The sequence below is a fragment of the Neltuma alba genome, unplaced genomic scaffold (assembly GCF_004799145.2).
Source record: "Neltuma alba isolate B1F8T4 unplaced genomic scaffold, ASM479914v2 tig00012161_pilon, whole genome shotgun sequence".
NCBI lineage: Eukaryota > Viridiplantae > Streptophyta > Magnoliopsida > Fabales > Fabaceae > Neltuma > Neltuma alba.
In genome coordinates this window covers 86921-112324 of record NW_021636708.1, presented here as the reverse complement: position 1 = coordinate 112324, position 25404 = coordinate 86921, and the positions used below count along the sequence as shown (strand labels likewise).

The 25404-nt window shown below is 38.2% G+C and overlaps 6 protein-coding genes and 1 non-coding gene across 12 annotated transcripts; 3 read left to right on the top strand and 4 right to left on the bottom strand.

The window, feature by feature from the left end:
- Positions 1–310: 310 nt before the first annotated feature.
- LOC114723888 (shikimate kinase 1, chloroplastic) lies at positions 311–4475 on the top strand. Of its 4 annotated transcripts, none has more exons than XR_003738278.1 (12): positions 311–564; positions 799–1054; positions 1924–1982; positions 2155–2209; positions 2300–2372; positions 2789–2876; positions 3039–3121; positions 3238–3367; positions 3518–3596; positions 3920–3984; positions 4105–4263; positions 4376–4475. XR_003738278.1 is itself a non-coding variant. In XM_028910135.1 (12 exons), the coding sequence occupies exons 2-11, from the start codon at positions 838–840 to the stop codon at positions 4162–4164; spliced, it is 909 nt and encodes a 302-aa protein (XP_028765968.1). In that variant the 5' UTR covers positions 311–564; positions 799–837; the 3' UTR covers positions 4165–4177; positions 4376–4475. The 4 variants fall into 4 exon arrangements, 3 of the variants coding, with proteins under 3 accessions (XP_028765968.1, XP_028765967.1, XP_028765966.1); XM_028910135.1 differs by having other exon boundaries at positions 4105–4177; XM_028910134.1 differs by having other exon boundaries at positions 4105–4204.
- Positions 4476–5485: 1010 nt separating this feature from the next.
- TRNAL-AAG (transfer RNA leucine (anticodon AAG)) lies at positions 5486–5566 on the top strand. Its single transcript has one exon. It is a non-coding gene; the product is annotated as a tRNA-Leu (tRNA).
- A 79-nt stretch (positions 5567–5645) lies between these two features.
- Positions 5646–8506, top strand: LOC114723887 (uncharacterized). Of its 2 annotated transcripts, none has more exons than XM_028910130.1 (10): positions 5646–5860; positions 6220–6315; positions 6495–6569; positions 6770–6838; positions 7006–7082; positions 7171–7259; positions 7387–7516; positions 7655–7745; positions 7827–7892; positions 8048–8506. In XM_028910130.1, the coding sequence occupies exons 1-10, from the start codon at positions 5675–5677 to the stop codon at positions 8165–8167; spliced, it is 999 nt and encodes a 332-aa protein (XP_028765963.1). In that variant the 5' UTR covers positions 5646–5674; the 3' UTR covers positions 8168–8506. The 2 variants fall into 2 exon arrangements, with proteins under 2 accessions (XP_028765963.1, XP_028765964.1); XM_028910131.1 differs by having other exon boundaries at positions 5713–5860; positions 6220–6409.
- Positions 8507–9007: 501 nt separating this feature from the next.
- Positions 9008–14570, bottom strand: LOC114723886 (4-alpha-glucanotransferase, chloroplastic/amyloplastic). 2 transcript variants are annotated; one of them, XM_028910128.1, is made up of 16 exons: positions 14187–14570; positions 13807–13869; positions 13406–13494; positions 13250–13310; positions 12558–12636; positions 11901–12037; positions 11638–11796; positions 11452–11528; positions 10932–11071; positions 10824–10855; positions 10641–10715; positions 10481–10553; positions 10299–10387; positions 10080–10124; positions 9838–9996; positions 9008–9610 (listed from the first exon to the last, which is right to left on the bottom strand). In XM_028910128.1, the coding sequence occupies exons 1-16, from the start codon at positions 14541–14543 to the stop codon at positions 9506–9508; spliced, it is 1740 nt and encodes a 579-aa protein (XP_028765961.1). In that variant the 5' UTR covers positions 14544–14570; the 3' UTR covers positions 9008–9505. The 2 variants fall into 2 exon arrangements, with proteins under 2 accessions (XP_028765961.1, XP_028765962.1); XM_028910129.1 differs by having other exon boundaries at positions 9838–9990.
- A 1138-nt stretch (positions 14571–15708) lies between these two features.
- Positions 15709–21066, bottom strand: LOC114723905 (stress enhanced protein 2, chloroplastic). Its single transcript, XM_028910157.1, has 4 exons — positions 21064–21066; positions 17751–17760; positions 16554–16907; positions 15709–16338 (listed from the first exon to the last, which is right to left on the bottom strand). The coding sequence occupies exons 3-4, from the start codon at positions 16878–16880 to the stop codon at positions 16078–16080; spliced, it is 588 nt and encodes a 195-aa protein (XP_028765990.1). The 5' UTR covers positions 16881–16907; positions 17751–17760; positions 21064–21066; the 3' UTR covers positions 15709–16077.
- On the bottom strand, positions 17532–18308 carry LOC114723903 (protein MIZU-KUSSEI 1). Its single transcript, XM_028910154.1, has one exon. The coding sequence runs from the start codon at positions 18306–18308 to the stop codon at positions 17532–17534; it is 777 nt and encodes a 258-aa protein (XP_028765987.1).
- Positions 21067–23527: 2461 nt separating the features above from the next.
- On the bottom strand, positions 23528–24549 carry LOC114723904 (nuclear transcription factor Y subunit B-1-like). Its single transcript, XM_028910155.1, has one exon. It carries the CDS (start codon positions 24394–24396, stop codon positions 23758–23760), a length of 639 nt encoding a protein of 212 aa, XP_028765988.1. The 5' UTR covers positions 24397–24549; the 3' UTR covers positions 23528–23757.
- Between the last annotated feature and the right edge of the window lie 855 nt (positions 24550–25404).

The following is a 25404-nucleotide window of genomic DNA, read 5'->3' as shown; positions in this document are numbered from 1 at the left end:
AGGAAACTTAATCCAGAAAAATACAAATCTCAATACACAAAGCCCAAAATTAAATAATATGGGATGCACCCAAATCGCTATTAAAATTTTTGTACTAGTAGTAGTTACAAGACCAATACATGCACCTTACTACAGGTGATAATAATAATTAGTATTATTATATTTTTACCTCAACGGTCTGACACGTGACCATAGAGCATCAATTTATCTGAGGCTTCGTTATGCGCGAGGGGGAGGGGGTAGGTGTAGCTCGCGCTAATTATTAAAAAGAAGAAAACGAAAAAGAAAAGAGAGGGAGGGAAGGAAGGAAGGAAGGAAGGAAGGAAGAGAAATTAGTATTGGTATTGTGAAGGAAACGGAGCGTGCATCAGTTTTATATCCGCCTCTTTCTTGGGTCTCTGATAAATCCTCTCTCATAATAGTCATACCTCTATCCTCAGATTCTATCTTCGAATCCGGGAGAATTTTACGATTCCAGGCTATTTTGATTCGGTTCCGATTCAATTCATTCACGCTTGTGGCGGGTTCTTTTCGCGCCGGCCTTCTCCACATAATTTTTAAGAGGTGAGATTTACAAGGCCGTGGTTTATTATCTGTTTCCTCTGACGTTTTCTTAGCATACGAACGCTACAGATACATTAATGCCATATACAAAACTGGATCATCTCATGCGTACATTTTATTTTTTTTTCACGTGCCTATCTCTGGAGTTGTCTTGTTCATTAATTTTTCTCGTTCTATTTCTTTCTGCTCGTCAATCTGGATTGAGTATATTTGCTTAAAACTTTGCGTTCACAGCTATATCACGCTGGAAGTCAGTTATTTTGCGGTGACGCCATGGATGCCAAAGCGGCTCAGAGGTTGCAATTCTTCACCTTGATTCATTACGAAAAGATTGGGAGGAAATTCGGTGGTTCTGTGAAATTCTCTCGAGCTTTTAAAGAGCCGCAGAAGCTTCAGGCTTTTGTTTTGCGGCCTGCAACTGCAAGACCTTCCCGCAACCGGCGCCGGGCGGCCCCTTTGGAGGTTTCTTGTTCCTATGACAATTTGCCAGGTGGTTGTGAACAGCAATACATTTTGACCAAAAATTTGGCTTTCCCAGTTTTTTTTCCCCAAACGTACTATTCATTATTTGATCAAACCAATATCATGACTGGGTTGTCCTCTTGCTCTTCCATTATTGGTTCCCTTTCCTCTTATTACACAAAGAGACCTCTTATTCGAGGAATTAATATATGCTAATTATGAAGGAGTCACGGGTAACCTCAAGAAATTACAATTAGCTATAGTTGAAGGCTGCAGCATATTGGGATGAAGGAACCATGCCATAACTGTACGGAGCTGCAAATTTGTGTCCGAAGTACTTTTGTACAAGTGATTAACTTTTCTTGAGATTTTTCTTATTGCAACGGTCATTAGATAGATGCCATACTGAACTCGTCAAAATTACCAGTCACCAAGGTTTTAACTCCTTTCTGAAGGCTGCAAAACATTTACAAATAAGTGTCATCAGAAGCTAGATGTTTTTTGTTAGGAAACTAGTTTAAATGTTTGGGCATAGGTATTTGAGACTAAACAGAGTGGAATATCTATATTGGAACACAAGATGTGATCATTGTGAAAGGACAGTAGGCTCACCAGCTGGAACCTTGTGACTGGTTTCTGTCAAGGTGATCAGTGTAACAACACATTTCTGAATTGTGAAATAGATGTTATTGTCTTCGATTTCAACTACTTGCTCCTCCAATCAATAGTTTTAGCTAGAGAAAGTCTCTTCAAAGATTTCGCGTGGAAGAGCATCTGGTTTGATGCAGAGTAGTAATTACTTAAATTTGCCTGCAAGACATTTAGCATATTACGTCACTATTACAAGTATTAGCTATATTGATTATTAATAGCATATTTCAAATATCACTCTTGTAGCTTTGACATTGGACTCTGGAAGTTTAGAGGCCCCTCCTGATGAAGAATTAATGTTACAGGTAAATTGTGATACAATTTGTCTTTTTCAGTTGAGCCAATTAGTCTAGCGGTGCGACATCTTTTTCTTTATGCTGTCAATGGAAGGCACAAAAAATGGTAGCTTTAGCTCAGTTTGTTGCTTTTCTAAGCAACTATATCCCATTATCTTACTTGAAGTCAATAAAATTGCAGACTAAGACACAAGAGATCGAGCCTTATTTAAATGGACGCTGTATATATCTTGTTGGTCAGTCTCTTGGTTGAAGTCCTTGTACTTACATAGTATACTTTGGAAGTACGATTTCCTTGGCATTAATATTCTGAATTCGACATGCAGGAATGATGGGGTCTGGGAAGACAACTGTTGGGAAGATTTTGTCACAAGTGCTTAGTTATTCCTTTTTTGATAGGTTAGTGAGTGGTCCACTGTTCTTTTTTTAAATCCAGAATTAAAAAATAATAATAATTCAAGGGAAGTGAATATTGCATCAGTTGGTACCTGAAGACTCAAAGGCAGGAGAAAGAACGAACTTTGGCTACAAAACAGTCTATAAATTTCATCATGTTCAATATTCAATTGGAGCTTTAGATGGTGATAATGGGCGATTAATTGTAAAGGCTCTAAGAAGACACAACATGTGTATAACAGTTTTTGAAAGATAATAACATGGTCTCAATTAACCTGAGGACTATGGTCTACTTTGGTGTATACCATTATGATTAAAAGTTGTGATATTCCTTGTCATGATACAAGAGTCTAATTTGATGGACACGTTACGTATGGGCTGAATATTTTCTGCACTTGGTGCCTTCATGAATGCTTTAGTGATGCATTGGTGGAAGATGAGCTTGGTGGAACTTCTGTAGCTGAGATCTTCAAGCACTATGGAGAGGGTTTCTTCAGGGACAAGGAGGTCAGTTAATAAGCACAACTTTTCCAATTTATATTATCACGGTGTTTGGATTTTCTTTTTTTTTTTTTCCAAAAAAAGAAAAGTATTTTGAAGTCTCAGACCACCCCACTAATATCTTGATAATCAAAGTCATTGTTCATACCTATTCTTCTACAATTTCAGAGTGAGGTGTTGCGTAAGCTGTCACTTATGCATAGACGTGTAATTTCTACTGGTGGAGGTGCTGTTGTGAGGCCCATCAATTGGTACAACAACTTTCATGCGAATAAGAGAAATTTTATCTTCACATATTTTGTGATTAACTGCATTCCCAATTTAGTCCATACATGTTATTCAATCTTCGTCATATGTGGAATGCCAGGAAATATATGCACAAGGGCATTACTGTTTGGTTGGATGTACCTTTAGAAGCCTTGGCCCGGAGAATTGCAGCTGTGGGAACTAATTCTCGCCCACTTCTGCATTATGAAGCAGGAGATGCGTACACACGGGTGGTTATTTTTCTTCCATTCTTAGTTCTCCCTCCCTTTGCTTATATAATCATTATGGACAGCTTAAGGAATCCTTCTTAATGCCTCAACCTAAATTAATGTCACTGGCTAAATTACTATTCCACTAAATAATTCAGCCGTTACTTGCAGGCTTTGATGCGTTTGTCTACACTTTTCGAAGAAAGAGGTGAAGCATATGCCAATGCCAATGCTCGAGTGTCCTTGGAAAGTATGCCCTGTCAAACTCTTTTCATTTGTAAGAGAAACTGGGGTTCTGTTCATTATTTGTGGGAACACAACGTAATGGGACTTCCTGTTTGTTGAGACTTAGGCAAGTGTCGTGAAGGTGTAAAATACAACCCAAATCTTTGGCCTTATTATTGGTGCATTAGGCAAGATTTTCCCCTGAATCATGAATAATCTTCCTACTCTACTTTGTCCCCTCCTCACCCTCTCTCTTCGAAAAGCAAAAAGCCCCGACAAATTTTCTGTCACATCCCATTTTTATGCGATGTTCCGTTGCTGATGGTACAGTGTTGTTGTTTTGTACAGATATAGCTGCAAAACTGGGCTGTAGAGATGTGGCAGATATCTCGCCGACTACTATTGCTATTGAGGTCATTATCTTTCTCTGCCTGTTGCCCGATTACTGGCCTTCTTATTCAGGTCCTTTTTGCTGAAGTTGAATATATATTTTTGTTATCTTTGATGCTTATCTATGCTGTATTTACCATCAGGCGCTAGAACAAATTGAGTGCTTTCTGAGGAGTGAAGAAAGCCACTATGCCGGTTGCTAGCTCAAACATTGACGTGAGCCTGTGATTATGATATAATTACGTGCGTCATGGCACCCGTTTCTAATTTGTGTTAGGGTGATCTGACGCTCCATGGCGAGTGTAACTTCTAAGTTCTCAGTTGTTTTTGTATAGTGTGAACGCGGATCTTTAGAAGTGTATTGTATTTTGTCATATGTATGCCTTTCATGAGTTTCCTTGTAATCCTTTGCAGCGTGACGAAGGAAGAAAGCATGCAATGCAAGATGTTCCCTTTATGCAAAAACAATATCCAACAAAATGAAGTCAATGAAATTGCAGCCACCATCTGTCAAGCTTTATTTGTTATGCTCTGGGTTAGAATAGACTACAATTGGTATACGGCGCGAAAAGCAACATTTGGTTCAAAAATTAATGGCGATCACTTCAGTGAAGAATATAAAATTTATAAAAGCTATTGTAGGTTACATATGCTTTTTTATATATTTTGTTAGACAATGATGTTAGTTCACGAATCTTGCAATTTTGTAGACTTCATACCACTTTTTTTTTATTAATTATTTTACATATCTCACTAGTTAATTACTTTTTTTCCTTTCATTTACATATTTGAATTGAATAGGATTTTTTTTTCCCGAAGAAATATATTCACACATTATGAAAGAAAAGTAGGACAAGAGAACATCAAATGCATCGTCGTCGTGGCTTCTGGCCCGCTTAATTGTGTTGGCTTCGGTGATCCTTCTTTGTTTTTTTTTTTTGTGTGCCAACGGTAATCATATCTAATTAATTATTATCAGTGATCATCATTTAAGACCCGCGCAATTTCTATCGGCAATCATATCGAAAAGCACTTCAATTTCTTTCTAATTTTTTATGAGAATATATTTCATTCAAAACGTAGTTTGTGACTCTGTGTTTGGGGCTTGTAGTTCTTTAAAACAGTTTCCAACTACTTTTTTTGTTTTTTTGGTTTCTCTACTTGCTTCGGAAGCTCTAATTTTAAATTATCTACGGAATAAATCATGTGCTGCTTTTAAATATATTTTATCAAAACCATTAAGATATTCCTTACATTTTTAAAATATACAGTAATATTCTTTTAAGTAAAAGTCCACTTATGCTTTAGTTTAAGCTTTTTTTAAAAAAATAAAAATAAAAATAAACCACTATTTTTTCCAAAATGTTTTCAAAGAGGAGTATTTTACTAAAAAAACTTAAAATTATACTAAAATAAGTAATTTAAGGATAATTTTAATGGCATAAAAAATTATATATTTATTTCCCTTTATTAATCCATTTATTTTCTTATTATTAAAAATTTTACAATACACCAAACGCTATTGTTGAGATGGCCGAGTTGGTCTAAGGCGCCAGATTAAGGTTCTGGTCCGAAAGGGCGTGGGTTCAAATCCCACTCTCAACATAATCGCATTTATTTTACTTTTATTTCAAAATTATCTTTTGCGAATTTTTATTAGAAATGTTATTCGTCCATCCTCAACCTTGAGACGGAGCAGAGCGCCAAGGGATAATGTGGGTGACGTGCATGGCATCTACATCTCTGCCTAAGCCCCTCTTCACTAACACTCAGTATTACTTTCATCCCCGCCCCCGAAGATGCCTCAAAATCAACCTTCCAATCCCAACCTGGCGAATCAGAGCTTCATCTGCCGCTCCTGGCGTCGAACTCAATACTCTTGAATCTGCCATTTCTCAGGTTCCATTTTTCATATCATTGCCCGCTCCTCCGTCACTTCTTAGTACTTTGATTCCTTGGTTTCCGCTCCTTTACGAGTTGCTTGTGTTAGTTATTTTTGTATTCAGTCAGTTGATTTAATATTAGAGAGGATGTGACAGTCCGGAAGAATTAGGTTTCAGAGCATACAATATGAAGGCTTCGTGAAAAATGAGTTCGATTGCCATTCCTTGTCTTTATTTACTTATTTGCTCCCATGCGAACCAAGTCATTTAAAATCATGAATTATAAGATAATTCGCTAAGTTCGTTTATGATGTTAGGTCCTGTCGTCTTTGATGTGTAATTGAAACTTGAGAGGCATATATATTTTGCTTGCAGAAAGATAGTAATGCTGTTAAGGTGGTGCTTGATCAGCTGAGTGAAGTTGGGTGGGCTAAGAAATGGAGTTCTCAGCCATATGTTTCACGTCGTACGGTCAGTCTCCATTACAAGTGTGAAGTTCTGGGGAAGTGCCATCCAAACATTTGACTCATCTTCCAATTCGTGCATTCATGCTCATAAATATAATGTATACTTGCTCAATGCTTCCATTACGTACTCGTATGTAAACTTGATTTGTCGTGCAAGTTTTGACTGCTAACTCTGTGCACCAGACATCACTTCGAGAGCTGACTTCTCTAGGATTAAAAAACGCCGAGAATCTTGCAATCCCGAGTGTCAGGAATGATGTGAGTTCTGGCAATTATTTTAGTTTCGAATGGAATGACCAATACTTTTAGTTTGTGTAAGATTGAATTAGTTAAAGTTCTTATGCAACATATCTTGGTTGCAATCTTTTTCATGAAGAAATAGCATTGGAATTTCTTGTATGCGTACTTGAAGCAGTTCAATCTAATCTTTTAGAGGTCTTGTATCTCTAATTATGCAGGCAGCTTTTCTTTTTACGGTGGTGGGAACAACTGGATTTTTGGCTGTTCTAGCTAGCCAGCTTCCTGGGGTATCTCCAACACCCTGCTTCTGTATTTATGTCTGTATCCGGAAAGAGATCTTGTTAACCCGTCTTAGAACTGTGATGGAATGGAATTTTGTTGAAGCAAGGAATTCAACAGAAGTTTAATGTAATGTGCCTTGCATTTTCGTCTTTAATAAGTGCTGATTCTGTAGGATTGGGGATTCTTTGTTCCATACTTGATTGGAAGTATTTCCTTAGTGGTTTTGGCTGTGGGTAGCATATCACCTGGGTAAGTTTATTTTGAATTAGTTGGGAGTGAATGCCTTCCATATTCAGTGCTTGCCTTAACATATTAATGCTTTTGTATGTTTTCACAGGCTTCTCCAAGCTGCAATCAGCAGCTTTTCATCAGTTTTTCCTGATTACCAAGAGAGAATCGCCAGACATGAAGCAGCTCACTTTTTGAGTACTGTTTCTTTTCCCTTTTTGTGTTTACTTGCTCAAAGTGAAAGCATTATATATTTGCAACATTTCGTCATAGTCTCGAACTAATGAATAGCTGTTTGACCTTTGATCATTATGTGTAATTCTAGCTGCTTATCTGCTTGGCCTACCCATCCTGAGCTATTCGCTGGATATTGGGAAAGAGCATGTAAATCTAATTGATGAGAGGCTCGAAAAGCTCATCTATAGCGGGCAGCTTGATGCTAAGGAGCTAGATAGGTGCTTACTTGGCAGCTTTATTTAAGCATTTACTCTTAAAAGCTGCACAACGGGACATGCCAAATTATGGCTTTCAAGAACCAAAGACCAAAATAATAACAACAACAATAAAAGCTTGATTGTAATCGTACATTTTAGATTGGCTGTTGTGGCGATGGCTGGATTGGCGGCTGAAGGTTTAACATACGACAAGGTGGTTGGTCAATCTGCTGATCTCTTCACTCTCCAGGTTTGACATCGCTGTTCTAAGATTTGGATGATGTTATGCTCAATTATTGTCTCAACAATTGTGCTTCTTGTTTTCCTTTAGAGGTTTATAAACCGAAGCAAGCCGCAACTCAGCAAAGATCAACAACAAAATCTCACTAGATGGGCTGTGGGTTCTTCCAAACTAAAAGCCATGCAATGGATTTTATTATGGATTCGAGAGTTTGAATCACATCAGGATTCAATATATCCTTTCTTTTAATACATTTCTCCTGTGGTGAAATGTTTTAATGCGTTTTTGCACTTGACTGCTGATGCTTGCAGGTTTTGCTCGCTGCTTCTCTGTTGAAAAATAACAAGGTGACACATGAAGCCTTAATAAAAGCTATGTCAAATAAGGCAAGCGTACTGGAATGCATCAAGGCAATCGAGAGTGCGGAGTAGCACTACACCGAACCTTTCTAAGCCGTAAAGTGCGGAACTCAGAAGTATACGTCTTTACGATGAACCATACTTGAAACATGAAAACCAAGTACCTTTTTTTTTTTGCCGAAAAAACCAATTACTTCAAATATCAGACTTCGGTTTATCTCTCTTATCTTCACACGCAGCGAGCAGCGGAGGAGATTAAACTTTACATTGTTGAATCTTCAATTAGTTCGTAAGTTGCTGGCCTTTTTTGTTACTCTTATGCTTGTTTTAGTCTTGCGACAAAGTTGGCCTATATATGTCTTGATTGTAATGTTTCAGCACGTTCAGATGAGTGATTGTTTGGTTTATATCTTCCCGTGAATAAGTGCTTGTTTGGCTCATAGTTAGAGACGAATTTTTACAATTTTTTATGCGAATTTATTTTTTATACATTTGATTCTTTTAATTTTATATAAAATTTCAATTTAATCTTTTAGCTTTAAAAAGTATACTTTAATCCTTTAAACCTAAAATTGTAAGATTTAAATGATTTTTTTTTTATAACATTCGTGGCTATTTTGAAAATTAGACTTAATATATTTGACATTTAATAATGTTTTGCCAATATTCAAGAATCCAATATCATCATTTTTGGTTAATAATTTTAAGATTAAATGACTACTTTTTTTTAAAAAATTAAGAGACCAAAATAAAACTTCATGTAAAGTTAAAGAACTAAAGTATAATTTAATTTTTAATGATTTTCACATTCCTTTGAAGTCACCTTACTTTTATTTGGCTTTTGCGATTTCAACTTTCCCACGAATTACTCCGTCGCCCGTTCTTTTGCCCCCTCCAATGAAAACCGTGTCATTATATCAACATATGCACACGAAATTCCCTTAATCTTTTATCATCTACCACCTCATTAATAAGAGGCGGTTGATGATCAAGCTAATACAACTATTAAAACCACGTCTTGACCGAGTCCAATGAGAGTTCAAACACACACTAAATGTACAAAATAAATAAAATAATTAAACAAAGCAATGTTTTATTTCGTACAAGAAGTGGCCAATATTGCACCGTGATATTCTTCCGAGCTCGTCCTGACAAGTTCATGCTCTGCTTTTTTTTTTTTGGCAATATGGCCAATCCTCATAATTTTGTATTACAATAATAAATAATTACAGAGAAGCATCCTACTTTCATAAATTTGTTTCTTTTCCTTTTTTTTTCTCTCTGTTTTTTTTGGGGGACTCGCCTTTGATTGACCAAAATCAGCCATGCTCCAAGCAGATTTCCAATTATTGTTACCGATGCAAGGCAAACACATCCTACTTAACTACCAAATAGCCGAGGATTCCTTATTCAAAGTCGCCCATACATTGCTAGCATATCTTTAAGCTTAGCGGCCTCTCTTTCCAACCCATCAAATCTCACAGACCTTGGAATTCTCCAGCCCCAGTTTCCGAACTGTATTTATTAAAAGAAATCAAGGGGCATGAATGAGATTATTCTTCTAAGAAATTCAAGGGGAAAGTTGTGGCAGCAACTTCCCAAAAGCTTTTCAGTTACAAGGCATCTAAAAGTCCCTTTTCTTTTCTTTAAAAGAAAAGTATGAGGAAGTATGGTTTGCTTGAGGCCAAAAATAATAGTGTTCCTAAAACAGACTAATAAAGACTTCGCATGAAAGCTTTTACCTGAGTTGCAGGAATATTCATCCTTGCAGAATTCCCAAGTCCGAGAATATCCTGCATAGGTATTATTGCTGTCTGAGCAACAGAAGACAGTACCTTCTGAATTAACGCCCATGAGACGTCATCCTCCCCTGTTAATGAAAGGTACCATGATACCTGAAACTTGTACACAATGATAGAAGCAGATGTTAGCCTTCTCCAAGATTTTGTACGACAAATTTTTTACTAATACAGATAGCACCGACATTGGACTTCTCTTCTTGCTTCAAAGCTTCCCACCAACCCCTGATCTGCAGGAGAAAAGTCAATGTTTCTACATCAAGAAAGATAATAAGATACAACGATTATCATGTGATAAGTAGAATATACAAGTCTTTGTTCCACCACCCAAGCACAAACCAGAGCCCTCTTTCAGAATGCATGTATGAAGCATTAGGAAAAAATGTGGATTAAGAAGTTCTTACTGTGTCATTGTCGTGAGTCCCTGTATACACAACTTGATTGCACTCATGGTTGTGGGGCAAATGAGGGTTATCAGCATCACCACCAAATGCTGGACAAAAGGGAAAAATTTTTAAGGCACCAAGACTCATGCAGCAATCCTCAGTCTGGTGATGGAAGGACGTAAAACAAAATTAACTCTCACCAAATTGCAGAACAGCCATTCCAGGTGCTCCGATATATTTTCTTAGCTGAACTACATCCTCAGTAATAACTCCCTGCCACGTAACCAAAAAAATTACAAGACTCTGGTACAGATGAGTTGAAAAATTATCAGAATCAAAATTCATTTAGGTAATACATACCAAGTCTTCTGCTACTATATTAATCTTTCCAACTGCTCTGAAAATGGCATCAAAGAAGAACTTTCCAGGTCCTACCTATCATTTCAATGCGATGGATTTAGAAGATGAAAGATGTAGGGAAGATTATGGATTGATAAAACAAATAAAAGGCAGAGGTGAAGAACCAAGTGGCAGGGACCTAACCTTCCATTTTCCAACCATTGCTACTTTAGCTTCTGCAGAGGCCAGACACTTGTTAACCAATCATGACCAAAAAACTGAAATCAACTTAGAGTTATAGGGTATACTAACCAGAGGGAACCGCCCAATATCCAGCAAATCCTCTAAAGTGATCAATTCTGAATTCATCATATACATTTTGAGCACGTCGCATGCGGCGTATCCACCATGAGTATCCCTCTTTTTCCATGGCATTCCAATCATACAGAGGGCTTTTGAAAAATCAGAATGTACAAACAAATACAAGAAATCAGTTATTTAAATGGAACAGGAGGTCATTTACAATCTGAATTCATCATAGGGTGAAAGCAATTAAAAAATTGTTTTAGAGGAGGAGGAGGGGTAAATAACAGGACAAATAATTGCCGAAAAGGAACAGCAGAATTATCAGGTGGCATTTATGGTCATAACTGGTTGAAAAAGCATCGAAAGAGAGATACAAGAAAATTCCACTGGTAAAATGGAGAGATGTCTTCCCAACCTTTGTTTGAGCACGATAAAAAATCAAAACATCTTAAATAAAGAGGAAGGGTAATTTAAGTTAGCATCAGTGCAAGAATTACTGGTAGCATATGGCTAATTAATGTCCAACCTGCCCCACAGCTGACCAGTTTCACTGAATGCATCAGGAGGAACACCGCTAACTAAAAGAGGGAAACCTCTCCGGTTCTGCAAGACAAGTAGGGAACTTCTGGTGATCGAACAGGTTAAAGTGGCCTTAAAAACATGCTCAGAACAGACTTCGGAATAATATTTTAACTCTTTTCAGGCTACCAACCAGCAGAAATTGGTTCTTATTTGCCCAAACATCTGCACTGTGATAACCCACATATATGGGCATGTCTCCCATTATCTTCACTCCCCTACTTTGGGCATACTTACGAACTTTCTGCCATTGCCTCTGAAACAAGAACTGTTGTGCAATAAATACTTCAATCTGCATGGTAAACGCACAAGTGACCCATCATGACCACTTCTAACTTAAAGTATGCATACAACGTGAAAGTGGTAATGATAGTTATAGCTGATTTCTAATCTTACAAAATCTTTCTTGAGTTGGTAAATATCTTCTAGAGCTACAAGATGTCGGTTTCTCAAAGGTTCAGGCCAATCGTACCAGCTCAATGTGCTCAGACAGTCATCAATAGCAGCAAAATAAGCTGCATCTTCAAGCCAGCCTAAAACATAGAAAAACTATTACAGCATTACATGAAACTAACCTCCACTGAATTTCAACAAACCTTGCATAAAAGCCTTGGAACCAGGAATTTTCATGGTATTCAGACTGAGGCATATATTCTTGTATACATATTTTGGGAAAAGATATGCACATGCAATTTTTGTCGTTTAAAATCTCTTACTTATTACAACCTGTCAACACGATCCCTGATGTTTCCAATTTTTACACCCTATAATCTAATAGCCCATAAACTTCACACCCCCCCCCCCCCCAACAGAGCAGGAAATACAGGGAAAAATTAAATCTTATTGCATTGTATTCAACTCAATTATTACCACCACAACCACAATAGTTTTTCCAAATTTTGTTCCCCAATTTCACAATGCTCTCGTACATAACAAAAAATTATTTGTTATATCCAACTTACCAAGTTTAAATGAAGCATGTAGTATAGATACCAAAGCAAAGAACATACGACTATAAACAAAAGAAGAATAGTAACTCATTAAGTGTCTCACTTGATATGTTAGGGTCCCTACGAAAATTATCAAGTTGCTTTTTAAGTTCCCCTTCACTTGAAATGAGCCTCTTTGCAGCCTGCATATAAGTTTCAATGAGAGACTTAAAATAAAGTACCAGAAGCATGTTTATTGACATAAAGGAAATAGTGTAACTGTGGCATCCCAAATAGCCACATAGAATCTTACAAGCCTCTGCAAGCCAACGTAAGACTAACAGTTTCACTAGTCTGCCATCAGCAGCTGTGATTTTATAAACCCACCGCAGTGGAACTAGACTTCTCAACTATGATGACATGGTATTTGTGGATTACTATTAAAGTGAAAATTCTGACAACATAAAGTTTAAAATCACAAAAAGCTGAGTATGCTACTGAATAAAGTTCAAATTGCAAGAACTGGCACGAGAGATGAAATGACTTTAAACATTCTTGTGCTGATTTTCTTCTCCTTTGCAGTACAGTAAAGTCTGTTAACCAAACTTTTGCCCCACACCAAGCTCAATCTTCAAGCCCTTTGACACACTTTACAAGGGGATGGGGAGTAATAATCGATTGATAATTTGAGCATCAAGTTACAAGAGACTAGGAAATTTTTTTCATTAGTTAATTGTTCAACCAAGGTAGCCTACAGATACCTTTTTCCTTAAGCACAAAAGAATATGAGCAATAAAGATGCTTTGAATAACTTACTTTAGCAATCAAAGGATCCTTAAGATCAGCAACAAGTGAGAAATTCACACGTTCAGCATCACTGCATGCATTTAATGTTAAAGATATGATAGAAAAACAATAAGACCCGAAAAGGAGGTCAAAACTACGTTCTCGACTCATATTAACATTCCTCACATTGGTTTTGGAAGCTCATCCTTATACAACAATCCATCATCAACAAGCTCCTCTAGAGAGATCAAGAGGGTGTTGCCACAATTTGCATCCTGAAAGGAAACATCAAAGCTTATTCTCTTATGCACGTGAGTAATATAGTTAAGCCTTGATCCTTGACAACTCCCCGACACCCAAAGCAGTCGTAACACACACACAGACATGCAGAGGGTGAATGGACACTGTGTGCTTATGAGAAATTATACTTGTAATATTCTAAAAAGGAGAGGAGGATTGGACATCATATTTGACATCTTCCGATGGTCCTTTCTACTGACTACATCCAACTGTTCCTAACTACGCTGTCGATAAAAAATTTTGATATAGAGATAGGCGCCAATGTCTAACTGCAAAAAATTGGTAACCTGGCCTGCGTAAGGGCATCCATCTTCATTGGCCTTTCTCCCGGGAGGTACAAGAGGTAGGACCTGCATGGAATGCACTAGAGTTAAACAATAAAATGAAGGAATATCAACCAAAATATTTAAATTGGATTAGAAAGGTAGCAAAATAACTTGAAAGTGGCGGCTAACGCAGATTTTGTAATTTCTTGTATTCATACATCAGAATAAACTTGCCTTCGTATCCTTTATCTTTTTCTTTTTTGTCACTTCATAATATACAAATTTCCCGATCACACAGTTTATTAAGAATGACTAAGCCCAAGCAACGATGACCATAGTGCTGCATAGTGGTTATTTCGATAACTGTCCACACAAAGGAGCTAAAGGGAAGCGGTCATGACCTGCCAAACGGAGCAACCGGCAGCGTGAAGCCAGTCAATGAAGCGAAAGGCCTCGTCTCCGAGATCACCAATTCCATAGGGACCTCCAAACGACGTCGGATGGAGTAGAATTCCGGCTCTTCTCTGATCGTCCGGGCCGGGCTTGGGCAGCCAATTGCCGTAATCGTCAGGTAAATCCTCGCCGACGCTGCCTTGAGCCAAAACACTCTGGCAATGTAGCAGCGAATGAGTTGGCTTGGATTTGAACACAGCGGAGCCGAAGGGCTTAAGAGACGTCGTTGGATGGAGGAGGCCGGCCCGACTGTAGGAGAGAGCGCACCATGCTTGCAGGTAGGGGGCTGAGATGGATATCGCCATCTATCTGGAATTGTGCTTTGCACATAAATCTGACGAGGAAAAGAGCCTCTATATAAATTGATTGCAACGTAGATGCGCTGAGGCCCACCCCACAAGGTACAGGTGGAGTAGACTCTTGACTTGAATACACGTGCCAACAGAAGGAGTCCGATGTTCCAAGGGTTCCTCTTCCGCTGTTTTTTGTCTGGTGCCCTCCAATATGTCAACAAACCCTGCTTCTTAGTTCTTTCTGGAAATACAGTTCTACATATAAGATGTTAGTTTATTTTATCTTTTAAATATATACCTGGTTTCAAAAAATATTTTCTTAATTATAAGATAATTTTATTCAAGTATGATTAATAAAGGTAATTTTAGGAAAGTCACATATATTTATCATAAAGATAACTCAATCACTTTATTATTTTTTAAATTAGTATCTAGCGTTATAAAAGAGGTAGTATAATTTTTCTTAATTTATAGCTAAAAACTGAATTGTGTTCTGATAAACGATGAAATCGAGCGGTTCTATGTATTTCATAAGCTTGAACTGAGACAGATTTTAAAAAAAATAATAAATGGTAAAACAATTGAACTAGTTGTTGGCTAAAAACTGGCAACAAAAATATACTGGTCCTTATATAAAACCCATTAACTAATGAATTTTATTAATTTTTAAATTAGCTATCTAACTGTTATAAAGATAGTATAATTTTTCTTAAATAGCATTTATAGCTAGTACACTGAAGTGTGTTCTGATCAACGATGAAATTCGAGCCAGTTTCTATGGCATTTTCATAAGCCTGAACTTGAGACATGATTTAAAAAAAATAAAATAAATGGTAAAACCTTGAACTATGTTTGGCTAAAAAACCTGGCAAAAAAAATATTATTATCTTATCAAGTCAGTAATAATTCTATAATTAAACTTTCATAAATTACGACTTACGGCCTTAATTATAAGACTTTGTTACTATAAACAAGATCTTATAATTAAGATTAAAAGTAATATATTATCATTTTTTTTTCGTAAACGAGATTTAGATTGCTCTTCGACTAGATTAGTATAGTTAGACTTGAGTTAGAATCAAAGGATGGAAAATCTTTGGGGCCACTCGCTGTACTGCCAGATCCAAAAAATATAGATAAAAAATCGGTGCATTAGAATCCATCAACTCCTCGCTTATCATCCCAGAATAATTATATTTTTTATCGAGTAATTACTATGATGACATGATCCGAACCGTACAGTAAATACATGTGAACACCGCAACAACTAAAACTTGTAAACTAGCAACTCAACAACTCGCAGAAGGGAAGGGCATAATTTTAGCCAGAGAAAATAAGGCACTGGACAATTTTGGTTTGGTGTATAAATAAGTATGACTAAGCTCCTTCCGCAGCGTCATTAATATTTACTGATTTACCACCATCCATCTTTGATGGTAACTTAACTCCAGCGGTCTCCAAGTTGTGTCCAGAAATAACATAGACAAGAAAAGCCAAGACACAATACAGGGAAAGGAGAAGGGCAGAACGAAGTAGATACAGAGAATCAGAGTTCGTCAGGCCAGTCGCTTTCATAGAATAAGCCATCGACGATTTGATCAATTACGGCGTCGATGAAGGAGTTGCAGCCGACGGAGAAGATCCGACCCACTCTGGTTCGGGCGCTGGAGAACCATGCAAACAGAGCCGCACATGCTACTGCCCCCAAGCACACGCCTCCTGCTTCTGTTAATCCTTCAATGTCCATTTTCCCAAACACAGAGCTTCCCGTCATTAATTCTTTTGTCACCGTCACTGCAAACACCATCTGCACCAATCACAATCCCCCCTTCATCACAATTAACATCTCAGAAGTGAATATATATACGGTGATGCTGCACCTCACAAACTCAAATAAAAACTAGGCACAATCAGAATGGTACTTGTTACTAAATCATGAACTTCTTAAACTTTCAAACGAATTAAACCTGTTTTTCCCCCTTGCTAATAGATTTGATGGAAAGCCTCAAGGTATTTGCTTACCATGGCGAGGCGACCGGAGATGGTCTCGAAATCTTGACTTTTCTTATAGCTCTCAATATAGTCGGACAGCGTCGCGAAGAACGGGGATACGTCATCGGCACCGTCATTGCCATCGTTCCTAGTCTTGATCACTCCGACTGGATCAGAGCCGTACGCTCTCAAGTTACTCAATCGCGGCTGCAATACGATATTGGTGCTTTCTGACTCCGGAGTCGTTTTGGGTTCAGGAACCGAAACCTTGACCGGACCAGACTGCGATCCCCTCGACCGAACAGCGGATCTCGGGGACCGCAGCCGGCAGAGCGGTGCACGAGTCGCGGATGCCATAAAAGACGCAAGAAAGGACGGATCTCAGGACTCAGGAGGCCGAATGGTTCCGTATTTGATTAATGCCATCGTGGGAAGGTGCAGGAAATAGTAATGGAACGAGGAAGTGGGCCCTGTAGGCTACGTGTCAAATCCTCTGTTTCACGGTGGTCTCGAGATAACGGTGTGAAAGGGAAGTCAAAGTTCATGTGGCCACCATGCAGTCGCTTTAATGAATCACTAAATTTTATGGGTGCGAGGTAGTGATGGAATGGTAGATTGCGAGAGTTTCAAGGGAGGTGAGGCTAACAAGTCGAATACGTAGCTAACAAGAGTATCAGAAAAAATTAAAAATAAAAAATAAAACCAAAAGGAAAAACAAAGAACATTCTCTATTTTGGGAAATGCTAATGATTTTTTAAAAAAATTGATAAAATCGTCATGAAATTGCAGGTCTGAATTACACGGTGAGATTTTAAAATGTTCAGAATTGCATTATTTCCCTTAAACGTCCATGCAGTTGCAGCCTTGCAGCGTTCTATTTATTGACAGAGCATTCCAGATACAACAGACCGATGCAGCTGTGATCAACGGGAGGCGAATTAAACATAACCAAAATTCGATACCATTTTCTACGCTCAACTTGCATGCTAGGAGCAACAAACAATGGTGTTAAAGTCTCACAAAAAATATGGTTAGATCAGGCCCAGAATTCCCTTCTGGGCTCAACATATACAACGTTTCGGAATCCTTTGAGCCCGCAACATGTTCAAACTGGGCCCGAAAGTATGCCATCTCAGCATCTGATCCGTCCACGTCGGAGTTCCCAGGAAGCACGCCGGCGCCCATGGACACAGCCCTGAGAAGCTCCATTACATGAAGGTCTTCCTCTGCGGCCTCCCTCTTCACGCCATACCCTGTCTTCTTGCCGTTACAGAACATGGTCCACAGAGGCTCGTCCATTAACTTCGTCTTGTCCCTCTCCTGCCGCTTCTCGCATTCCAAAGCTATCCTCACCATTCCTGCGCTCATCTCCTTCTGTAATGCACTCGTTTGGATGGCGAGTTCTATCACCAAGGAAGGTAAACATCTCGAGGTTTCTTGCACAGCGAGGCTTACGCGTCCTTTCCGGTAACCAAATAAAGTGCCGGTGACCTTTGTGGCGTGGGAACTGCGGTGGTGATGGCATTCGAGGTGGGCGTTGGGTAGGGAGGGGAACTTGCAGGAGGGAGTTATGACGGGGAAGGATCGGAAAACGGAACGGAAGGCTCGAAAGACTTTGGCTTTGTGTCTCTTTTTGTGGGCTGGTTGGAGGAGGGTATGGGAACGGGACGGCGGCGGCGGCGGCGCGGGAGGGGTGGAGGAAGAGGAGGTCCGGGTATCGGTGTCCGTAAAGGAAGAAGACCAAGAGGCTTCTGAATGGAGGGATGAAGATCTGAGTTCTCGCATGAGTCTGGGTCGTGGACGAGGGAGGGAACCAGTGCCATGAGAGAGAGGTTTGGGTTTCGGACATAAAGTTTGCCGGCTGAGGATCATTCTTCGGTAGCCTAAATTGTCCATGGTCTCGTTATTTTACCCTATTTTAGCACTCTGGCGCGTTTGGTAATGCTAGTACATGCTTGAAATAGCATGAGCGTTTATTTCTACAAAGATAAGTCCGTTCTTGCGGGGAAGACATTACTGATTCCTCCAGCCATTTGCACATAAACTTTTACTTACAGCGCATCAGATTTATTATGTGGCCTCTGCCGCGTATCTTGATGAATCACGAACCAACTAGTTTCCACTTTCTTGTGCTACGTAAATTGCGGGTTTTCTAATTTGGGGTACGACTGCTAATTTAGAGCGAGAGATTTGCGGAAAGGCTGAGTCTGCTAATTAATTTGAACAAACAACTTCTACTTTCTTATCAGCAGAAAATTAAGCTTCCCGAGGCAAGTGCACCCCAAAAAAATCATGAGGGCATTACGCAATTACGAGAAATAACAATTGGCCGAGTTTTCCCATGTTATGCGTAATTACGCATAAACCGAAGTTACTGAAGTTCACAGGAGATGGGTGATAATAGCCTACAAAAATCTTCACTTACGAGGCAAAAAGAAAAAAGGAGTTCTTACCTACTAAAAATATCAAGACACCAATGATATGACCTCACATTTGTCGAATTTTCCTGTGTACATTTATCTGAGTTCCTTTCGCAGTTTGTGTTGAAGTCCTAAGAGGTGCCATATATAAACCTATATCCACAAAAGAACACCAACTATTGACATGCGAAGACACTCGTGATCTGGATAGCAATCCTGTATGCAATAGTTTAATCCTTGACGAAATTTAAGCGAGACCGGAATTGGAAGTCAGAGACTCAGAACAATTAGCTGCTGTGACATTTTCTGAAGCAGAGGAAAGGAAAGAGAAAAGAGAGGTGAAGGGAATATGGAGGAGCCAAGTGAGGAGGAGAAGAATGGGTGTACAGTCTCACTTGGGTCGTTGCTTCACTTAAACAGAACAAGAATTCGACGCTTGCAATTAATTTTTGGTCCTTCTATGCTATTGTGGTGCTCTTTGATGTCATTTTCTGAATTTTAATTATTTCCCCCATTTAATCTACAAAAAATTCCTAAAAAATGATGAAATATTCAATACCTCAAAATAAGCAATAATCAAAATGCAATTCAATAGGTAAAAGATGCTAAATTCCCACAAAATCATGTAAATAAGCCTATTAAATAAGGGATTCATCAACGCTCCAGTGAAAGAAGACATAGAAGCTGTAACCTTCAGGAAGGGGGCAGGGCCATCCCTGAACACAGGAAGCGGCCAATTTTTCTTTTTCTTTTTTTGGACTTACAGGAGGTTGCCAGATTAACCGCTCTTCTTCTCAAAATTAACAGTACATGCACTTGCTTCCCCAATAATATTCCACATCCTTTCCTTGCTTTTCTAGCTATGTTTTCTAAATTAATTGACTAATTTGAGTATATTAAAGAAGTTTGTTAAGTTAGTTACTTATAATAAATGTGTTATCTTTTCTAAAATATCTTTATTAATAATGTGTATTAGCTAGAAGTCTAAAACTATAACAATGACTATTTTTAAAAAAATAGATAAATATGAGAGATAAAATAAATTAAAATTTTATATTTAGAATCAAATTAAAAATTAAGCTATTTCTTGTAGTAAACACACAGGAAGTAGTATGTAATATTCATAACTTTACTCAATACCTCTTTTTATATGCAATTTCTTCTGTTTTTTTTTTTAATCTTTTGATTGGATTTAACCGTAGCAAATGTCTTTGGAGAAGGTAGTCAAATTTAAATTCTGCAAGCTCCAACTGGCTCGTGAATAAAGGGATATAAACCACTTGATCCGCATTTTCTGCAACGAATCAAACGTCACACTTTCACCTGGTTCTGATCTCAACAATTACAATTTCTCATAAAGCCTAGAGCTCAGTAGATTTTCTCTCTATCCCTAGATGCTCCAACAGAAACTCAAAAATACAAGCGCTAAATAATCCCAACGGTAGGCAGACACAACAAATCAATTCGTGCATCAAGCTTTACAAAACTGTGGCTTCAAGATTTTGGACCAGAATCTATAAAACATCCTGACGCCTTCTTCAAAAAAAAAAAAAAAGATCTTTCCGTTGAGCAGGGACAGCAAATGGCACGAGAGCAGAAGCCAATGGTAGGAACACGAGCAAAGTAGCATAGAATAAAGATCGGCGAATCCAATATGGGAAAATTTTATTCCTTTCGGTTGTTTGTGGCGCGCCGAGAGGTCCATAGAGGATTCGGAAAAAATTGTGTGCACAGGCAAAGAATCTCCGAATTTAAAAGCCGGACATCACCTCCCCCCCCCCCCAAAAAAAAAGCATCCACCCTTAACAACAAATGATTAAGATCATTAGGGTTGATGTGGATGCTCGTTGGACAAGCAGATATGTTATTGCAAATATCATAAACACACCCAATGCTAATTCAGTTCAACATAACTTGAACATGATACTAGAAAATTAGATAAGGTCATTAGAACGAATTGTGTCTTCTTCAATTCCAACTTTTTCATTGTCAGACAAATTTCTAATTCTTTGAGGTCATTAGAACGACTTTGTTCTGCCACAGATTTCTCAAAAATTCCAATCACAAGGAGTTTTATATATTTATATCCGCTACCAACGCAGAAGTGGTTGGAGAAAAACGAACTATTTGGTCTGATTAGTCATCCGCAGTAAGATCTCTACTAACTGGGTCCATAGTAAAGTTCTCCTTGACCTCTTCGTCATGGCTTGATTGATCTGGGATTTCAATGTGTGATGCTGTCTTTGGATGGACATCCTCTGTGACCACATCCCTGGAGCGATGTCCTTTGTCAAGAGGAAATTTGGAAGCTGGAACTTCCATCCTTTTAGTATTGAAGCTGTTGTTATTAGCTTTGTTACTTGCAGATGAACCATAAATTGGTCCAACAGTGCTCAGAGTGATACTGAAAGATTGGTCTAAGGTTCTTGCTAAACCATCTAGCTTTTCTCCATGAACCTGCGGCCAATAGGTAGTCAAAACTTGAGCATTGTAGCCACTTTATCAGAGAGCACTCAAGTATTGTTGACATGAACGGCTAGAGAAATGTCAAGGCGAATATAAAGTTATATGGCCTTTCCCTTTCATTGTATCAATCAATTGATCCATTTACCCAAAAAAAGACAGCTTTCTCCTGTTATCAGCCGGATGATTTTAATGTGATACTACTTCCAATCCTTAATATAAGACCTTATTTGATTTTTAGTTTGGTTCTAAGTATATGACCCCAATCCACTTTGTCTCTCATATTTATGTGTTTTTTCCCAAGGTGATTCTTCTAACAATGGTAGTTCTAATCAATACATTTGATTAGTAAGAATATTTTAGGAAAGACAATACCTATTTATTACAAATAACTAACTTAACTTCTTTCCTTAATCTTCTTAAATGAGTCAACTAACTCTTATAATTAGGACCGAAGGTAGTATTATATTTTTGTGACATCATACTAATTATCACAATCTAAGATTAAGAATCCAAGTCACCTATCTTTATAAATGAACACAGTATGGTCGATGAGTGCATAGACCTCCAAAGTCGAAGTAATAGTTTAGTATGGAGACGATGACAAAGATGGTTATTCGGAGACATTCAAAGCCTCCTCCTTCTTCAGTAAAGCTTTCTTCTTGAGTTTTCTGTGGGGAAAATTGTCGACTTGAGATGAGAGTGATTGACTCAGAATTAAAGACGGTGGTGCACTTATCCTCCATGCAATTTCATTGCCGAGGATGGGGTAAGAGGAAAGAGCATCCACGAGTCTTCAGAGATGATAAATTCAAAGTGCGAAAGTTGAACGTTATTCGTCGTTGCCTTTTCTGATTCTGGCCAGGATCCTAATCACATTGCTTGGTCGGGGCTACAATGTAGAATCGATACTTTTAATTATGATAAATGGAGGTGGGGAGGACGTAAGACAGATTCAATAAATGAATAGGGTTGCTTTGAAAACCCTAGAAGCATTTATAAAATACTCCCTCTATTCCTTATTATAAGAGACACTTGATACTTATGCCATGTTCCTATATATAAGAGACACTTACAAGTTGTCTCTACTTTTTTGTGTTGATTTACTATTTTACCCATATTTATTATTTCCAACTCACACTCTCTCTCCCTTCCACTTCTCTTTCTTTTAATAATTTAATTGTTCTCTCTCATGCTCTCTCTCCTTATTAATGAGGGCATTTTTGGAAAAAAAATTATACTTTTTATACATTAATTGTTCTTAACTAACTTTAACTGTTTTTTTGATCAACGTACTTCGGTTATTTGTCTCTTATAATAAGGAACGGAGGGAGTAAGTGTTTTTACACCAGAGACAAAATTCTTCTCATCTTACCTTAAATACCGTAAAATTATTCTGAAAAACTGATCTATACAGTCGCTAAGTTTTTATATCATTATATATAAACATCTTTATTGCTAATAAAAATATAACAACATAAACTCATTAAGGAGACAAAAATTAACTAACACCGGGATTCATTTAATATCGAAAATAAATGCAAAATTTATATAGATTTTTAACTAAGCCTTCATTTATCATGCAGATTAAAAAAGAAATCTGATCTTATATAATGCTTTAGTGTGAGGGCAAAAAGCATCCAATCCCAAAACAATATAGGTTACATTCAAAGAACTCAACTGTATCCTGTTCTATTGTTTAAAAAAGTTCACACAATGATGTCGTAAAAGTTGGTCGTCGTGGACTCTTTGATGACGAATTATCGGTGAACAACTAAATTAATGTCAGTTGTGGCATTAAAGCATTGTTCAAGGTAACTTGATCATTTATCTTGAATAGAAAAATACGAATAAAAAACTTTGGATGGCCCAACGTTGCAAAATGGCTCCACCAACTGCCTTATGTCGCTTTATCGCCACCATTGTTTGTTTTGAATAATCAAGGTAAAGATCAATATAGAGTGGCATAAAACAAGAATTCCTTCATCAATGAAGCAGCAGCATAGCATGCCAAACTCTTGTCTTTTTGTTGCTTCCTGTTTGAGTTCTACCCATCTTTGAATACTTTATGCGATGATCATGGAGAAATTAATTACTAGTACTTCATCAAAGCAGAGAATCAGAGCGCCAATCTTAGATGCATTATTTCAGTAGCTAGTTAATTTACCTTTTTTTCCTTGAGGTACAAGGATACAAAATCCTAATCTGTTGACTTATCTTTCAAATTAAAAGCATATATGTAACTAGAGGCTTTCAAGCAAACATAAAGTGATTCGTCCCCTGCGCAGCTTAATCAGCAATAAGAGTTATAAATTCTTAGTTCTTTCCATCACATCTCTACGGTAGAGACTCTACCATTCAACCCTGTAACGCAGGTTTCCATCTGCGTCGTTATGAACTGCATTCTGGGCAATAGCTATGCTCATGGGGTTCTCTCTGAAGCCAGTGAGCCCTCCTATCTCTGCAAAGCTCTTTGGAGCAACCTCAGGCATAACAGAGTAAAACGCACCATTAAAACCGGCAAGATCTGATTTAGCTGACACAGAATTAGCCAGCCTGTTGAGCTCGGCGACCCCGTCATTTGTTTCTGCCTGAGCCTGATCTTCTTGCCTGGTACCAACACAACTCTTGTCTCCCTCTGTTTCCCTGTAGTTGTTGAGGTACACCTTCAAGGGTCCAACATAGTTCTCGAACCCCAACGTTGTCATAGCCCACAGAAGATCGTCGCCGTTGATTGTCTTCCTCTTCTCTCTCTGGCACTTGTCGGATGCTTCACCCGTGATGAAGCTTATGAACTCAGACACACATTCCTGAACTGTCTCTTTCGCTTCCTTGGAGATTTTGGCATTAGCTGGAAGTGCCCTTTTCATGATACGGCTAACGTTGGCGATGGGGAGGAACCTGTCTTGTTCTTTGGAAGAGCTGTCTGAGATGTTCCCAGAAGTTGGGCTTCCCACAGGACTGGTTTGGTTATTTCTCTTCCCTGCCATGTCTGGAACAAGATTTGGAACAGAGAAACCTAGGCTAAAGATGGGTTGGGTTGTGTCTGAGCGCAGGTAATGAGGCTCTTAATAAGCCAAGGCTAGCACAAGTGGGAGGAGATATAAAATAAGTGTCAAAAGAAAAAGGGAAAAAGGGCGATTGGGTGTTAGAATAGATGGGAAGAAAGCACAGCGAAATGCGATGAAGGCTTTCTCCAAGGATGGCCTTTTATATGCTGCAATTCTCTCCCTCCATCAGAATTAAATAATCTAATTAATAGTACACAAATGGGAGAGATATAGTTTTAAGGTTTTTCTGGGGGGTCCATATGGAGGTCATGTACGTGTTTTGAGAATTATTGGTTTATTGAAGAACCTAGGCCTAGATACATGTTGCTAGAACCATTAGTTTATGCCTCCTCTATTACTATTGGTGGGAGAGAATTATGACTGGAAAGGGTCAATGGCGGCAATATCCTTCAAATAATTTTCAATTTCAACTAATTCGATGTTGTGAAACTTGGAACTTAATAATGATCGATGTTGCTGGATCCAGCTCAAAATCGTGTTTCCCTTGGGGTTAATCCCCAATTTTTCAGTATACATCTATATGTCTCGATCTTAGGACCATCTTTTGTAGCTTCTAGAGAGAAATGCTTTTTGAGGGAGAGAAGAGTAATAGGTCCTATTCATAATATCTCATTTATAGACGGTAAAAGAAATCTTATAATTAGGACCAGATATAATAGTATAATAAAAACGAGATGTCAAGGCGGTTATTATTCAATTTAGAGTTAAAAGCCAAAGGATGAGAAGATGATTATGGGAGACGGATCGCTACAAGACCGTATGCTTTATGTTAATTGGGGTAGGATTTTTCATTGGTTTAGAGCTCAAAACCAGAACTTATAACGTGAATTCTTCGTACCAGTGCATATAGTATAGTTTTGGTACGGTTGGAAAAAGAATTCAACAGGATAAGAGGCACTAGCATTTGTGCTCTCTACTTTTTTCCAT